Source organism: Chenopodium album, chromosome 13 (assembly GCF_948465745.1).
Source record: "Chenopodium album chromosome 13, dcCheAlbu1.1, whole genome shotgun sequence".
Lineage (NCBI taxonomy): Eukaryota > Viridiplantae > Streptophyta > Magnoliopsida > Caryophyllales > Amaranthaceae > Chenopodium > Chenopodium album.
In genome coordinates this window covers 51,593,331-51,611,768 of record NC_137846.1, presented here as the reverse complement: position 1 = coordinate 51,611,768, position 18,438 = coordinate 51,593,331, and the positions used below count along the sequence as shown (strand labels likewise).

Below are 18,438 nucleotides of genomic sequence, written 5' to 3'. Positions count from 1 at the left end.
CTATTTTTAGGAATGCATATTTTGAGACTAGTTACTATAATTACAATCATCATCAATATAATCTTGTTTCTTTAGGTGTGATTATGTTTCTTGAGGAACAATTTTGATCGGTTCAAATTCTCAATGATTGATTCTTTAGCGATGTTTGTTGAAAGTTGAAACAGATGCATAGAGGTTTTAAGCTCAAAGTAAGCTTCTCGGAGTCTTTTGAGAACCTTGAGAAACATCTCAAAGCCTAATTTTGTCAACTTGAAAATATTCACTAAAGACTAAATATGAAGGTTATAATACAACAATTCAGATAATTTTAAATAGATTTCAAGATATGATATTAAAAACTCAAGTGATTTTAGGGGATGCATCTTAATAACATATAATGTTGTTTGAGATCATATATAGTTACTAGTCAGTCGCATAAAAGCTTATTGCATGTGAAGTTGGGTTGACTTAATTAACTTATAAGAGGTATTAATTCTGTTTAGTATTCTATCTTACCTAAAAACAAAATGTAAATACATGTTTCCATACATTTAATTTCAAGTGCAAATTAACTCTTTGATATGATATGCATGATTGCATAGCCCTTGTATTGTTTCCATGCCACATACCTTACTACTAGAATATTTTAACATGACGAAAGAAAGGGAAAGCGGCCAAAAGAGGGTGGGTAAACCAGAAACTTGGAAAGGAACAAATGTAGAATCATTTAGAAGTTCTTTGATCAAATTAAATTTGTGTATAATATATAGTCTTTAAATTAAGGTAGTTGTTATGAGATGGAAGCTAGATAGCTATGTGATGATGACACTAAATAAATTTTAGTCATCTTGATTAAGACAAACAATAATGACTATGCTAGGGGCTAGCTAGGGTAATCAACCCTTAATTTTGTCCTTAATATATGTTCATCAATACATGATTACAATGACAAACAAAGGAACATGAATAATTGATTGTTGGTGATCGTGGATATTGAAACATTTGATTTTGATCAAACATCAATCTCTAAGTTTATGTTTGATGATAATAATAAATTGAACAACAAATAAAAAGATTTTAGTATAGTGTAGGCCATTAGTGTACAAGAAGGGATTATCTATTCTATGCGGGATTATCTATTCTACGTACAACTTTAACACCCCGTAATGATGGATCCTCGATCATTTACCATGGCGGGCATGCATAGTCATGAGAAATGTTAATTAACGTAATTAGTAGCTATGTTAGAAGTGCTAAAAACGTATAGGTACTAGAAGTGACAAATTATAGACTTAGGGTATGTTCATATTTACTTAATTTCAGTTCAATCCAGTTCAGTTAAGCTCCAATCAGTTTAGTTAGTTCAGCTTCAATCAGTTCAGTTTAGCTCCTAATTTTCCTCTCTCATAAAATATTCATTTCAGCTCAGTTCAGCTCCAATCAGTTCAGTTCAGTTCCAATCAGTTCAGTTCAGCTCAGTTCAATAAATATGAACAGGCCTTTGGGCATTCAATGATATGATCTAATAAAGTACTCCATGCATATACAACTATATTACAGTATTGGATTTGCTTTCTCCTATACACTCGACATTGACATTATAACCTAAGGTTCATTTTTTAAACCATATTCTTCAATCAAAGGAATCAAAAGTATATAGTATAGTGTAAACAAGCAATCTAGCATCTACCAATTTGGTGGGTCAGGTAATGTTAGTGTCAATTACAAGTTTCTAAACTTATATTTTTCCTACCAATAGTTTACTAACATTAACTTGTAGGGCCATGTAACAAGATTAAGACCTAACTATTGTCACCTTTTCGTGTAACACTATCCAATTGTATTTTTTTTTTTTTTTTTTTTTTTTTGCTTTTGCTTTTGGCGTCGCCAAGTTTATTTATATACAATCCTAAGTTGAAAATTATTGGATTAATTAAGGTGATTATTATTAATTATTATGTATGAAAGTGCTAGCTTGGATGTTTAACTAACGACTTAATCTATTACTTGGTTGTTTGGCCCCAATTAGTAAAATATCATATCTTAATGTAACGACCACATTATATTTAATTTAAGATTATGGTAATCTTATACATGTATTTTTAATAGGCATATGAGTTGAAAGTTGGAGGGGTCCATGCAAATGTAAGAGAAGTAAAGTCATTCTAAGCAAAATTTTTGTTGGTCTTGTTTGGTGCCACGTTGTAGTTTGGTAAACTTCAAACACCTCCCCTTCCTCTTCATCACAACCATTTCGGTTTATGAATTTTTAAATGGTTGATTAGTGTTAATGGCAAAATCTTGTATGAGACGACTATCACTTAAATTTTGTTACTGGTGTTGGAGGTGGATAGGGAGTGGTGTGTTAGGATGGATAAAACGGTGCATACATGTAATGAATCATCACAATATTTAATGAAAAACAATTATGCTAAACTAATATGTGTATTTTAATCTTATGATAGAAAATAAATTATATGAAGTCGAGAAGATTTAAAAAAAAAAAAAATCTTTTAATCAAAATTTAGAGGCCATTTTGTCAAAAAAAAAAAAATAAAAATTTAGAGGCCAACTAGTATCATTTTGGATTTAAATCTGAAATAAAATTAAAGACTTGTGCATTATAACATATTAAATAAAATATTAACATTTGAAATTAAATTAAATTTGAACATTTGAAGTATTTAGTTTTAGAAAAAGTTAGCAACCAAAAAACGTGTATGTAAATGTAACTAAGTAAAAAGTAATTTAAAAGGGAAAAGTGAGTATACTCAATTGCACCCATTGGTTTGAGAAATGAGAGTTGTACTGTTGCTTATACTTTAACGTTTTTAAAGCTAAGAATCAAGGAATTCGTGACATTGTGACCTAATGCCCCATTTGCAGCTTTATTTCTTTCCTTTATTCTAACTTTATTTTAAAAATTATACCATTGTCTTCACCTATTTGATCTAGATCTACCAATCAATGTGTCACTCATTTCTTTAATTTTGTAATGTGTATGTTCATCATTATTATTTAATCCACTTCCTTAAATCATAATGTTAATTTTGATTCGTAGCAAATAAATTGGCTGAATTAATTTCATTGATGAACCAATGATTTATGCATCATAGTTTAAGAGTATGTTCTCATTAACTGAAATGAACTCAGCTAAACTGAAGTGAACTGAACTGAACTGGACTGAAATGAATATTTTTTAAGAGAAGGAAATTATAAGTTGAGCTGAGCTGAACTCATAATAAACGTATGTATGAGAACAAGCCCTAACACTGCATTGCATACACATACTACCTTTGTTCTTAATTTTCCTTAACAATTACTATAAAGTAAGCACGGTGCAAAACTTAAGAGTATTATCCAAGACATTAAGTGCCAGGCGTCGAAAAGGGACTTTTTAGTGTGTATCAAAGTAGATAGACGTGCTGTTCAAAGAGCCCATGACTTAGCCACTAAATGTAGGAAATATGGCTGAGGGCTCTATCTTGGTTTGTTTTCTCTTTTGTAACCATTGTCAAAAAAAAAAAAAAAAAAAAAGGTGCAAAAAATTTCACATGTTCTATTTAAATTTTTTAATTACTGCTCGTAGTTTACACTTAAGAAAACGCATAATCAATATACACTCAACTGAATCTAAGAAGCCTCTTCTCCTTTTCCTCCTTTCTCTCTCCAAAACCCTAGCCTCCATTGTTGAATTTTGAAGAGGCTTCCATCGATTTTAATCGATGGAAAGCCCCAATCCTTGTTTCTTTATTGCTTTTTTTAGGTTTATAATAATGCTTCCTCCTTTTGGGAGGAACTTTTCTCCCTCGAAAGAAAGGGTTTCCGATCTCCTTCGAAAGACAAGGGTTTTTCGACCTCCTTCGAAAGACAAGGTTTATCTCCTCTTTTTCAGGGAGAAATTTCTTAGTTTTGAATCCATGGTAGCACATCTAATGGATTGTCGTGAAATTATTTCGTTGGTGAAAAAGTTATCAAGTTTTCGAATACGAACAGATGAATCAGAAAAACATCCTCACGACTACAAAGGATCGTTAGATTGTCTCTCCAACAAGGCTATAATTTTCAGCAATATAAGCGGGAGATGCTCCGCAGTGCAAGATCTACTCGACGATCGTAGTTTTTATGAAGGAAAATTTTATTTGATTCAATATCTTATGTATTTGTTAACGACGAATCTCTATTGTAGATGTTGAATGACTTCTAATTAATGAAATATTTTTGCTATTCAAAAAAAAAAGAAAACGCATAATCATGCTTCAAGCTAAGTCAATAAGATTGAAAGTGAAAATAAAATACTAGTGAGTATTTGTAAGCAAAAATAAGGAAAGTGTCTACATTTGACTTCCAGATTATAATTTTTTTGGGGAAACATTGTACAAGTACTCTATTTATCTGGCAACATGCAACATTTCTTACTTTTCACCAATTAAGGACTTGTTTGTTTATAGATGTGTTTAAAAAAAAAAAAAAAGTTTGCTCGACTTAGGGTCTGTTTATTTTAGCTTAATTTCAGTTCAATTCAGCTCCAATCAGTTCAGTTCAGTTTTATTCAACCTCCTAATTTCCTTCTTTCATAAAATATTTAGTTCAGTTCCAATCAGTTCATTTCAATTTAGTAAATATAAACAGACCCTTAATATTCGGATCGTATAAAATTTCAAGTCCAAATTCGTAAAATATTATCGAGCTTATTGGACTAAATTAAAACGAGCTATTCAGACTTTTTCAAACTAAACTCAAATTTTGAACTAAAATATTGTAGATTTCTAGAATTGTAGATTGGTTTAGTGGACATGCCACATAATTTAAATAGGAGGCAAACCCTAGGTGAAACATTTTATCAAAAAAATGGTGATAAAAATGATCAAAAGTCACTATTTGTTCCCTCCAAGAATTTTCCTTTCCAAGCCCCATCCTACATTAACATATTGCAACTGAAATTAACGTATAGCAAGTGTTTTCTTTCGGCATTGGTCCACGTGCAAGCTTTCAAATACTTATTCGCAATAATTTACTTCCTCTATTTTTGTTTAAATTGCAACACTATTACCAATATGTAAAAATTATAAATCTTACATATTAAAATTGTATATGTCGAGACGAATATAACAAGATTACACCTGATTATATTTTTACTTAAGTATAAATCGTTGAACCTAGTCAAAATAAAACACATAATTAGTATAAAAGTCAAACTGTTGCAACTATAAATAAAAAAAAACGAAAAAAGTACTTAATAACAAGAATAAACAAAATCTATCATTAGAAAAAGGGATCATTAGAAATGAATCCTTTGCTCTGTATGTCTGCCATGCCCACACAACCACACTTTTTTCTAAAGCGTTAGGCCTTCTTTAGCAATTGACTGTTGGCTTTGGCTGCTGGCTGATTCTCCTGACCAGTCTGATCAATTGTTTGTATTGAATTTATTTTTTATTTTTTTTTAATAAAAATAACTTTTAAAAACATTGATATATTTTAATGCAAATGAACATTTTGGGACTAAAGGATCATTCTTTTAAGGACGAAGGTAGTAAATTTTAGCACATCAACATGTATAATGCATGTGTATGTCTTATCCCCAAGCATTAAGACAATAAGTAGATACATCTGTTTGATTTAATATAACATTTGTTTACTTTACCTATGCTAATACATCAATGCATGGTTAAATATAGTTTAATTACAATATTCGTCTGATTGAGGATTCAAGATTCAACGATGGCAGATTAGTTAATTTATATATAAGCAAAATCCAAATAATATAAATTAATGGAAGGATTATATACGTAGTATTTGTCTAGTTCCTTAAAAAAAATATAATTGTATATTTGTCTAATAATAAGGCTTATTAGAAACCACGATCCATAGTTCCATACTTATTAACTCTACAACAACAAAGCGACAAAATACTAAGACAATTAAGAACAAATCAAGTCACCAACTTTATTTATTTAACATCATTTTTGAATAAAAACTAACTTTATTTATTTTGTGTACAAAATTACAAATAACTTTCTTTATTATTTCAATTATGTTTCCAAAAATGAAATTCTTACGTAGCCTATTTACTATACTACGGTAACAGTTTGCGAAATCTACTAAAGGTCTAAAGATAAAATTCAATTCCAAATATTGTACCACGATCGAATCTTTTTATATAGTAACCATAATTCGTGAATCCAATAAAAATCCCGTCAAATTACCATCTATCAAATTAAAATTCAATATATCATAAATCTAGTCTCATCAAATATAACCCATATAAACTCTAATTTATAAAAATTCAATAAAATAACTAATATGTACTCGTATATCAAGTATCAATGAGATAGACTTGAACCAATCCCGACTTGTAACAACCTCAACAAGGGTCCATTATGATTATCTTCACCCATCAACAAACTAAATGTAACTAACATCATGAAATATAGGAAGTAGATAATAATTTTCAACGAACATTACCTCCCATCTCGTGGTTGACATAAATACCCCTATTCATCCACCTTCAAAAACTCTACTTTAGCCGGCTATTTGGACTCAAACTTTCTTTTTCCTTTTATAATACAAAAAAAAAAAAAAAAAAAACCTCTAAACTAAAATTCAAATTCAATACTCCGTATTTTTTCTTTAACAATGAAAACTTAAAAATCATCTCTTTATTTTCTCTCTCTTCTTCCTCCATTAATACACTTTATGGGACAAACCATAAATGAAGCCACCGGAAAAATGACACAACTTTGCCGGAAAATCGTCCGAGTTAACATTAGATGGCCGGAAATTCTCGACCGAGTTGCCGTTCTCCGGCGATTTTTCCGATTCATTTGGAACAGGATTATTGTTTGTTCTTGTTGTACTAGTAACTTCAAACCGCCGTCAACGGCTAATTACCGACGGCTTGACCGGCCAAACTCGCCGGAAAACGCTGTTGAGTTTGAAGTAGCTGATTTACGAAGTGGGTATGAGAGTGATTCTAATTTGGTTAATCTCAAAATTAGTTTGTTGGGTGATTGCCAAATTGGTAAAACTAGCTTTGTTGTAAGTTTTAATTTTTTGATGAATTTTTTTTGTTTAATTGATGTATTAATCTTGAATTAAATGTTAATTGATTGTATTTATTGATTTTAAGTTTTGATTTTTTGTTGTGGGTAGATTAAATATGTAGGAGATGAACAACAGAGGAAAAGTTTGCAGATGAAAGGGTTGAATTTGATGGATAAAACTTTGGTTGTTAAAGGAGCTCGCATTGCTTTTAGTATATGGGATGTTGCAGGTAATTTGATTTTTCGGGTTTTCTTGTCACGTTACTAGTTCAAATTACACTATCAATACGACTATTAATTTGCAGTAATATGATGATTTTGTTAATTTCAGGTGATCATGGTTCTTTGGATCATGTACCAATAGCTTGTAAAGATGCAGTTGCAATCTTGTTCATGTTTGATCTTACTAGCAGATGTACTTTGAATAGGTTTGTTTCTACTTGAAACTTTAATTATGCAGATTTTTATGATTGATTAAGTTTTCAAGATGCATTTTTTATGAGTAAAATTGATTGATTTGTGTTGAAATTTTGTGTATTTGCAGTGTAATTGGATGGTATAATCAAGCAAGAAAGTGGAATAAGGTACTAGATTTAAAACCAGAGCTTTCTTTTTCTTTTAGCTTTTACTTTTCCCCTGAAGTTACATTGCATAATTAGCCACTTAAGAGCTTGAATTTCAAAATATATTATAAAAAAGAAGTTAATAAAAGAAAGTAAACTAATTTGTGCATATTTTACTATATGGGTATATTTGGTCAAGTTATAAATATCTAGTACAGATAATAAAAGCTTATAAAATCAAATCAATCCTAATTTTATTGTACACTTAAGCGTAACCTTTGGTATCATGTGGTACACGTGCATGCCATACGCTACCTAATGTAATGTTGTCGAAGTATATATACAAGAAGTTGACTTGGAGACATGTAAATGAACATGGGTATATTACTAATTATGTACTTGTACTTAGAAGATGGGTATGTATATTGTCATAGTTAGTGGAACTCCATAAATGAAAATGAAGCTTAATTAGTAATGGCCATTCATTACTAAGAAAAAGATCTATTTTTGGGGGTTTCTCTCTCTGTTAGGTAGAATTAAGACAAAAGAGAATATAATGTAACACTTGAAATGTCTCTTTTAGCTAAGCTATTTAGTCTTCATCATAACGCTACATTGAGAAATGTCTATTTCTTCAACATACTCTTTATCTTGATAATTTTCATTAATTAAACTAGTTGAAAGGTCTTAATTTCAAGTCATTTGGTTGACCCACGTTTATTTGTACGAATGTTGTTTGTTCTATTCCAAGAATTTGACAACTTAATTACTGTATTTCATTTCAATCTTTTTCTAAATTGATTTTACTTGGATGGCTTGTGTATATTACTTTTACCCTTTAACCTTTTCTCCCCTATTATACTTTATCACTTGGGGGTAAAAAGCCAAAATGTAAATCAAGGGGTAATTTCGTAAATATCACAACTTTTCATTATAAATGGTCCTATAAATTTTGATTTTATATTGAAAATATCATGCTAACTGAGATTTTTTGATAATTTATTTGGAAAATTGTCACTTGATTTACCTATTTTTGTTTGCCAATAGACTCTTGGGTGTTCTCTTTAATTCGAGTGAGGACGTGAGGTTAAATGGTTAACAATTAGTCATTAAGCGGGAAAACAATTTATGTGACTGCTATATATAAGCATTAAATACACTTTGAAAATTGAATAAAATTAGGAATTCATGACAAAAACACGCGTAAATCAGTGTAATTAGTGTTTATATTTTGATGATTTCTTAACTTTTTACGATTTTTAAGTGTAAATTTAATGTTTATATTACTCTGTATTTTTAAGTGTTTACTAAATTTAATACTTACAAAGTATATTACTCTGTATTTCACTAATTAAAGTTTTTTTTTTTTTTTTTTTTTAAAAAAAAAAATAAAAATTGTCCATTTTCTTTCTTATGGTAGTTCATTTCAGCAATCCTAGAGACTTCTATTTTTTTTTCCAGTATGATAATAGCTTGATTTTTGCTTAATTATTTATTTATTAGGTATATAGATAAGGAGTACATTTTATTAAAATTGGTTCCAAAGAACAAAATATTCGTAAGTGCAACAAATTGATTAATATATGTTCCACGAATCATGAATAATTGCAGACAGCAATTCCAATACTAATTGGCACCAAGTTTGATGATTTTGTTAGACTTCCTCCTGATTTGCAGTGGACTATCGTCACTCAGGTACATTTCTACAAGTATTTTTTACTCACAACAAATAAACATAACTCAAAACTATATAGATCACTCTTTTATTGAACACTTAATATGTCTTACAAATTAAATATATTCGTCGTAATGTATGATTTTTGTTGGAGTTTCTTTAGTAAGCTCGGCCTAGTTTCCTTTCCTCGTCGATAAAAATAATTGAGGGTAACATGTATGATGTATCAATGTATGAGTGCATCTTCTTCGTGTGCGAGTATTTTATAATTAAAGGCCAATTGTTAATTTAAAATGAATGTGACACCTCTGTAAATGACTTTACCAGGGTGTGAACACCCGTGTAGTATAATTTGGATAGATTTGAAACATCTGGGAAATCTCTTACTACTTTTGTTAGTATTTTCTTTGTATCTTTATGATTTTGTCTTTTTTAGTCTGATGCAAGAAAAAAACACGTTAATATCCTTTTTTTTACAAAGTTGCTTTACTAGTTGGTTTTGTTTTGATTGCTTTCAGATTTACAGAGTATTGCTTTACTGTATTGGATGATTTGGATTATTACATGTAGATTGTATGTGTGAGTGTGTGACTGTGTAGTGATACGCCTAACACGGTGTGTGTGACTCATTAATCCACATACAAGGGAAGATAGGTAAATTCGTGAGATTTGATTATTGCTTAAGTGTATATGAAATCGTTTGATGATATATTGCTCAATGTGAAGGATTTGGTTCGACGAATATTGTTCAATCATAATTTTTACCATGTATGCTCGGATTATGATCCTTTTTACATGTTCTATACAAGGGTGATATCTAGTGTATCAATTGACATTATAATCTACCTTGTGTTTTCGATATGTTATACAATTAGGGTGATATTTGAATATCTCTAGTGTATCAATTGACATTATAATCTACAACCATGTGTTTTCGATATGTTATACAAGGGTGATATTTAGTGTATCAGTTGACATTATAATCTACCTTGTGTTTTCGATTTGTTATACAAGGGTGATATCTCTAGTGTATCAATTGACATTATAATCTACGTACCATATGTCTTCGATATGTTATACAAGGGTGATATCTCTAGTGTATCAATTGACATTATAATCTACCTTGAGTTTTCGATATGTTATACAAGGGTGATATATATCTAGTGTATCAATTGACATTATAATCTACCTTGTGTTTTCGATATGATCATGTATGTCACTATCTAAAATATGTTTAATCTTAGTAAAACCTTTGATCTCGTGTACACCGGACTAGCTAATAACTTGGTGATTATGGATCTGTTTTTTTGATTCAGGCAAGAGCATATGCAAAGGCAATGGACGCGACTCTATTCTTCTCAAGTGCAACTCATAACATAAATGTGAACAAAATCTTCAAGTTCATCATGGCCAAGCTCTTTAACTTGCCTTGGACTGTACAGAGGAATCTCACTATTGGAGAGCCCATTATTGATTTTTAGTGTAAAATTCTGTTTCCTTGTACCTTCTTTCACGTTCTCTGCCCCGGTCGGGGTGTCATCATGTACATATCTTCAAGATAGAATCATAGATACATGAACGAGGTTTAAAAAAAAAAAAAAAAGCCAGGAAAAAAAAGGGGGAGAAAAAAGACGCGTAAATGAGAATTTTGAATGTTTTGATCTACTAATTGTGTATGAATATATGATCATTTTGTTTGTACTACAAATCTTATACCAAAATGCATACCTCAAGAGCAAAGTGTATTAGAACAAGAATGAAATTACTAAATCGTCCACATACATGAGAGTGATGAGACTAAGAGATAACCCTTGACCAACACTATTGTTCAAGCTAAGGGAGAAGGTAACCCTCGCTCGACCAGTACTATACATACACACACGGCGAAGACTCTAGTTGCAGAGTAAAAGAAATGTTGGAGTCCATTTTAAAGCGAGGTTAGCTAGAACAAAAACTAAGGGCTTCGACGAAAAGAAGAAATACAGGAACTGAAAAAAGGAAGAAAACTAAATCTAACCACATATTTTTGATTATTTGTTCAAATTCACATAATTAAATACGTAATTTAAACTTTGTGACTTGAATTGCACAGGCATGAAATCTAATATATTAGTTTTAAAATGATAAGTTACTCGTATCTTTATTAAACGTACTGTAATTATTACTCTGCAGTTCTTTTTTAATAGAATGGTAAATTGATAATCATTCAACAGTGTTGGTTTTTGTCATAAATTAAAATTCAACTTATGTGTCTATCCTTTTTAAGAAAGTATTTTCTTGATGCTTACTTGTGGAAAATTTTAAGCTAGAATAAACCAGCTTTAACAAAGCCAAGAAATAAACTCAATTGTAAGTTTGTAACAGCTAGGTTCTCAAAGACATTATGTAAAAGTTCTGAAAATTCAAAGAAAGCTTATATTTCATCAAGAATATGAACTACATGCATAAAAATAAAAACTAGACTTAATACTAGAAGATTATTTCTTTCATCAAACCAAATAAAAAAAAAAAACTGTAAAATAAAACATCCTTAAATATAGATAATTATTCATATTTATTGATGAAGCAAGAACTAGGTTGAACCTCTTCTACTTTCATAGAACACTTTAGATACCACCATGTATCGTATGTCATCTATGAAATTTTCGTCGATTACTCACGTTCATTGACGATGCTAGGCATAGGCTGACGAACCTTTGTTACTCTCTACGGTTCATAGAGGACACCATCCTCAGAATAAACTTCAACCTTCACTTGCTTACGCTCTTGTGCAAGAACAAATCTTACGCCTTTAGCATACGCATATCCCATTTGATTACCAGCCCTCAAGACGAGTTTTTGTAAGACACCGGTTTGAGTAACTAAATAAGGCAAGAGATGCATTTCAAATAAAGTTGCTTGCATTCCTACAATCTCCACAATTTTCAACTTATTTGGCAAACATCCATTTATCGACGGTTCTACTTTAGCCCAATCTGTTACAGGAGGCACCACATGGTAGTAATCCATCTCCATGTCTTCCTGTTGGATAGAATTAATTTTAACAAAGAAATTAAACACGTTAGATAAATTATATCAACATAATAAGTATAATTAAATTAAACCAATTTAATTGTAATAAATCGTACGAAGTATACATAATTAATTTTATCAATCCATTTGTATAAAAGTTTCAAGAATATACACAAAATTTTAACAACAATTTTTATAGCACACTGCCTCCACAAATTAATATTACAAATACGAAATTAAACACCTTAGATAAATTATATCAACATAAGAAGTATAATTAAATTAAACCAATATAATTGTAATAAATCGTAAGAATTAATTTTACCAATCCATTTGTATGTATAAAAGTTTCAATAATATACACGGAATTTTAACAATAATTTTTATAGCACACCACCGCCACAAATTAATATACATTATACTTGATCGTTAAGTATTTCTCACATATTAAATTAGTTACTAGCATGAATTTTTTGATGATTAATTTCATTTCAAGAGATAATGTAATGGTTTTTTTTAAGAGTCTAACGCGATTATTATTTTTAAATAAAGGCTTCGATAATAAATTCATAATTGAGGGTCGGAGAGTTGTTGAAAATATATTACATTACCCTGAAAATCTCATGGTCTCCATGCTCGAACCGGACTTCCTCTAGCAAAGGGTAATCATCTAACAGCATACATATTCCACGAAATTCCGATTCATCAAAAGCTGTTTTGATGGTTAAGTTTTTTGCGCGGTTTTGTCCAAGAGAATTTAGTTTCACCCCATCAAAAGAAATCACCTACATGGTAGAAATTAAAATAAAGTTAATTAATTATTACATGAAAAAAAATAAATAAATTAATAGAAGTTTTTTTTTTTTTTTTTTTTTTTTTTTTTTTTTTTTTTTTTTTTTGAGAGAGATTACTCGAATAAAAGATGGTAAAATAAAAACAATATTATTTTAACAATTAAAAAATATTAAAAGTGACAAATGTAAAAATTTGATGGTTGAAAGATAGGGTGTTGTACCACATGACATGGCACGTACGATGTACAACAACTGTTGTCTGTTGATGGTTTTTTTTCCAAGTAAAATACTAGTTATCATAAGAGAACGTTATGTTATGACCCATTTCACATTTTACATAAGCATCTTACTCAAACAAATGCATAAAACTATACCTTTACAATTTCATTAAATATGTCACATTAAAGCAGAAAAAATCGATTGACAATTCAATTAATTGAACAATAAGTACTAGTCATGATGAGAACATCACAATTATATCAAATTTGATTAATTATTTAAAATAGAGATTAAAATGATCCTAGAATTTATTTTAAAAAATAAAAATAAAAAATTTACCTGAACGACGTAACTATCAACAATCAAAGACCTTGCAAAGTAGAGGCTATGAAGAAGATTAGCAATCTTCAAACCATCTTCCAAATCAAACATCTCGACGAGGCCGAAATCTAACTCGGCAGTCTCCAAGTTTTCAGACACGATGACACCAAATTGTACAACTTTGCCACTATACTTGAAATGAGTAAGATTTGGTGCAACAATTGTTAAGCTTAACAAATCAACACATTGGTCCACAACAATCGTCTTAAGAGTGTTGGATTGGATATCATAATGTGTTCCTTGAAAACACTTAGACAAACTTAAATTTTCGAGTAATGGACAACTTTGCAACATTAGCCTAAGCTTTGTTGCGCTTATAATTTCAATCCATGCTAAGAAGAGACTTTTTAAGGTTAGACCAATAATCGCGAAATTGTTCATGTCAAATCGACAAGAAGACAATTTTAAGGACTCTAAGAGGGTGTAATTGTAGACATCCACCGGAAGATCAAACCTTTCAATGAAATCATTGTTTAAAGGGAGTCTGTCTTCCCAACTTGGAGGAGAAAAGTCAAGTTCTAGAGACTTGGGGTGGCGATGAAGGGCATGCCTTACAAGGTTCGCAATATTCACTGGCGATGAGATATATGGTGCATTGGCAAACCACTTCAACCCAACTTTTATTAGATAATATAGTTGGTAAAATTTGTTAACCTCCCTCATATGATCGATATTTGGGTGTTGTTCATCAATTCCCCGTAAGAGGGTTGAGGAAAAGGCGGTCGTTTAATTCGACATTAGGCTGGGAAAGCCATAACCTGCGCCATGGCTTTCCCAAGACACTTGTCCTAGCAGCCTCTTTGATGGGAATAAGCGAAAGTATGGTGATGAGAATTGTCTCCGGGAGAAATGTGAGACGATCTTGAAAGGGGGCCATTTTCAAGGCGAGAATAAAACTAAAGATTGGAGAAGAATCGGAATTTGGGAGAAGGGAGAAGAGATAGGGATAGAATGAATGCTTTTAGTGTAGCGAAAAGGAGGTTTTTAGGTGCAATTTATAGGAAAGAAAATGTATGTAGTTTTTGCATGAGATATCAAAATGTCATATCCTTGATATTGATGTTGCTTCACAACAATGAGAATAATACAATAAGGATTCGTTAACAAAGACAAAAAGGAATGTTGATGTCCAAATCTTTTACTATTTTTGTTCGTATTATTGGATGAATGTACACTGAATATAGAGCGCTTCACACTATCACTAATGGAAATAGTGTGGATATATTAGACCTAGGAATAATTAGCGTATTTAATTTATAATTTTGAAGAATAATGTCATTAATTTCATTGAACCATAATTGTTATTAACCTTATTTATGATTCTTTCCATGGTGGATTAATGTCAATTAATTTAATTAGGTTAATGGGCTTGGCAATCCATAGCAAAAAAAAAAAAAAAAAAAAAAAAAAAAGGTTATTGAAATTTTGGCAAACTTTTAAAAGTTAAAACTCAGTTGTAACGAATTATTAGAAGTTTGCTCTCCAAAAAAAAAAAATTATTAGAAGTTTATTTTTTAAATTAGTGGACTTTTAGGGCCTGTTCACATTTACTGAACTGAGCTGAACTGAACTGATTGGAGCTGAACAGAATTGATCTGAACTGAATTGAGCTAAAATGAATATTTTATGAGAGAAAGAAATTAGGAGCTGAACTGAACTGATTGATGCTGAATTGAACTAAACTGAAATTAAGCTAAAGTGAACAGGCCCTTAAAAGATAACATTCAATTTAAATTTATGAAACGAATTTATGAAATTGAAGTTAAGTCTTAATTTTGACAAACTTTTAGAAGTCACGATTTAATTAGAGCGAATCTAAATCATCATAAAAATTAAGATATGATTTTAACGAACTTTTAGAAGTTAAGATTCACTTTTCACAAAGTTAATTATGATTCAATATTAACAAACTCATGAAAACTTTTGTAAGATTTGATTTTAACGAACTTGTAGAAGTTGAGATTTAAGTTAAACGGGCTTTTAAAAGTTAAGATTATATTCATTATTAACGAACTCATTAGAATTGTTAATAAGATTTTACTTTAACGAACTTTTAATAACTGATGTTAAGATTTAATTTTAACGAACTTTTAGAAGTTGAGATTTAGTTTTAATGAATTTTTAAAAGCTTACTATATATGTTAAAATTAATCGTTACTACATAATACATACTAGCCGGATTGAAAGGCAAATTAATTACCTAAAATACAAAATATATGTTTGCCGTAAATCTATATATGTTAAACGAACAGGTTTTTCCATTATTATATTCTAAGTGATAATTGGATTTTTAGTAATTTTATGAAGATCTAACATGCTATACCTAGGAAGTTGAATCCCTCCATCTTTTTCATTCTATGGTTACATTTTGACTTTGGTTTAAAACTTTGAAAATAAATATATATTATATAAAAAATCAAAACCTCTTGCCATATTATGTGGGATGTTGTTAGATCAATTCATCTTGTAACGAATTTTCAAAATATCATTCTTTAGTATTTTTTTAATCAAATTTCCTCAAATATATGCATTGGAGATTGCACAGGAAAATCAAAGTGTAACCATAAAATAGAGACGAAATAATTTATATACTTCATATAAGGAAAAGTACTTTTTTTTTTTGGGGAAATTAGAGTAAATAGCTCAATAATTGAGTGGGAATCATTGAGGATAGATTTTCTGAAGTCAATTTAGCAACTAATTTTGGCAACAAATTTTTATAATGTTGCTAAATAGCAACGAAAATAATTTTTTTCATTGTCTAATTAAAATCGACATTTTATGCTTTACTTTTTAATAATTAATGGCAATGTGTTTTTGATTTGTTGCTGTTTAAAACAAATTGTCTTACTAGTTGTTACTAGATGACATCATATTTTTGTCTTGTTTCCATATAGCAACAAACTATGACAACTGATATTTTATCTGTATTGATTTAGAAACAAAGGCAATGAATTTTTGAATTGTTGCCATTAGAAACAAGTCGTCTAAACTATTGTTGCTAGATGAAAACATATTTTTTAGTTGTTGTCATTTCTCAATGTCAGTTAATGACAACGAAATTTTTATTTGTTGCCATTGGAGATACTATTTGATTATTGCAATTGGAAACAAGTTGTGTTGTTACACTTTGTTGTCAATCTATATGTAGGCCATTTTTATATTTGTTGCCATTGGAAATACTCTTCTTATTATTTGTTGCTATAATAACATCAAATAGAGACGAATTTCAATTCCGACTCTAATTTAGAGACGGATTTTTGATTTCTCCCTAATCTTTCGTTAACTTATTATCAATTATGTGCATTGAAGTAAACAAATAGTACTTGGTATAGTTGGTAAGAGTTTCACCATGTGACTTTGAGGTCACAAGTTAGAATCCTACTGTAGACACTTACTTTTGGCCTCTTTTCCTGACAGAAAGTGCTATGATGTTACAAAAACCCGTTCTTCATGCTAGATCAAAGTTGAAGTGTTTATGGACTACGAAATGCATTATGAAGTAAGTAAAAACCCATATTTGAGACCAATTTATCTTAGATCCTTTTCCGATTACTAATTAGGCCTAAAAGGTGCTCATACATGTTTAAACTTGATTAATAACGGACCCAAATGCGTTAAATGCAATGATTTGATCCAATAGATTTTACATTGTTGATAACCGAGCCAAACAGATAAACCAAACATCATATTTCCATGCATGGCCTATACAGATTGATAGCCTTTTCAAAGAGCTTTCCAACGATATACTATAAGTCCAATTTTGAGCTAAAACGAAGAAGTTATGATCAAAACACTAAACTGGGCCCTAAAACCAACACCCTTGCACTCCAATAGCCATATCTTTTGATCCATAACATATTTTAACCTAATTCTAATGGCATTAGAAAGTAGACATTCAGATCTTTCCAATGATATCTCACACACCTTAATCCAACTTTACAATCAATAGTTATGGAAGTTTTAAAAACGCGTTTTCGTATATGGCAAACCGCACCGAGCGCAACTCAGTGTGTTGCGCACGCCTGGCGCACGCAAGTCATTGAGATGCGCGCGACACCCAGCGCAACTCAGAGAGTTGCGCACGCCACCTGACGGCGCGGCTCTAAAACCCTAAACCTAAAGTCCTACGCCTATAAATAGGGGTCTTTGTTCAATCCTAAAGGAGACGAAGAAATCAGAATTCTAACCCTAGCATTCTCAAAACCCTAATCTCTCAAGTTCTCTTACTATCATACTACTTTTCTTCTCTCTCCCCAAATACTTTCCAACTCTAATTGAATCCACTGAAATTGTAATACTCCGTATTTTTATACGTATTTTCCTAATTAATTAATTAATTATTATTTTCTAAAAAGGGTATTTTAGTAATTTAACTTACTATTTAAATCTTGGAGCCAAAACGATATTTGAATTTTGGCGCCAAAAGTATTTTAAAGACAAATTATTATTTTGGATAAGATTTATTATCCATTTATCCTATTTTAAAAACCGGATTATTTATATATTTTGGATATTTTAATTAAGGCAAAAGCTATATTTTATTACTATTTTAATAAGTCCGAAAATCCCATTTATTTGGCTAATAAATTTCGGATTTTCCTAAGAGAAAATCTGATTTTATTAGTTAAATTATTCGTTGAATATTTGGTATTTTATTATTTAATTATTTATTATAATAAATATTATTTACACAATTATTTTAATTCCTTAAAACTAGCAAAATAATTTCCTAAAGTACTAAATAGGAGGGCCGAAAATATGAGCTT

General features: G+C 30.2%; 2 protein-coding genes across 3 annotated transcripts; one reads left to right on the top strand and one right to left on the bottom strand.

Annotated features, from left to right (window-relative positions):
* Positions 1-6,540: 6,540 nt before the first annotated feature.
* On the top strand, positions 6,541-10,964 carry LOC145574926 (septum-promoting GTP-binding protein 1-like). 2 transcript variants are annotated; one of them, XM_081632812.1, is made up of 6 exons: positions 6,541-7,020; positions 7,135-7,255; positions 7,357-7,453; positions 7,570-7,609; positions 9,200-9,283; positions 9,863-10,170. In XM_081632812.1, exons 1-6 carry the CDS (start codon positions 6,679-6,681, stop codon positions 9,863-9,865), a joined length of 687 nt encoding a protein of 228 aa, XP_081488938.1. In that variant the 5' UTR covers positions 6,541-6,678; the 3' UTR covers positions 9,866-10,170. The 2 variants fall into 2 exon arrangements, with proteins under 2 accessions (XP_081488938.1, XP_081488937.1); XM_081632811.1 differs by lacking the exon at positions 9,863-10,170 and adding an exon at positions 10,580-10,964 and having other exon boundaries at positions 6,542-7,020.
* A 1,005-nt stretch (positions 10,965-11,969) lies between these two features.
* On the bottom strand, positions 11,970-14,332 carry LOC145575707 (putative F-box protein At3g29830). Its single transcript, XM_081633528.1, has 3 exons — positions 13,628-14,332; positions 12,887-13,060; positions 11,970-12,284 (listed from the first exon to the last, which is right to left on the bottom strand). The coding sequence occupies exons 1-3, from the start codon at positions 14,330-14,332 to the stop codon at positions 11,970-11,972; spliced, it is 1,194 nt and encodes a 397-aa protein (XP_081489654.1).
* Between the last annotated feature and the right edge of the window lie 4,106 nt (positions 14,333-18,438).

Excerpts from the sequence above, each read along its gene's own strand:
- LOC145575707 (XM_081633528.1), bottom strand. The coding sequence starts at position 14,332 with ATGAGGGAGGTTAACAAATTTTACCAACTATATTATCTAATAAAAGTT. Across the intron at positions 13,061-13,627 it reads TTGATAGTTACGTCGTTCAG|GTGATTTCTTTTGATGGGGT; the intron begins GTAAATTTTTTA and ends TCTACCATGTAG. Across the intron at positions 12,285-12,886 it reads GAGACCATGAGATTTTCAGG|GAAGACATGGAGATGGATTA; the intron begins GTAATGTAATAT and ends TCTATCCAACAG.
- LOC145574926 (XM_081632811.1), top strand. The coding sequence starts at position 6,679 with ATGGGACAAACCATAAATGAAGCCACCGGAAAAATGACACAACTTTGC. Across the intron at positions 7,021-7,134 it reads TTGGTAAAACTAGCTTTGTT|ATTAAATATGTAGGAGATGA; the intron begins GTAAGTTTTAAT and ends TGTTGTGGGTAG. Across the intron at positions 7,454-7,569 it reads AGCAGATGTACTTTGAATAG|TGTAATTGGATGGTATAATC; the intron begins GTTTGTTTCTAC and ends GTGTATTTGCAG.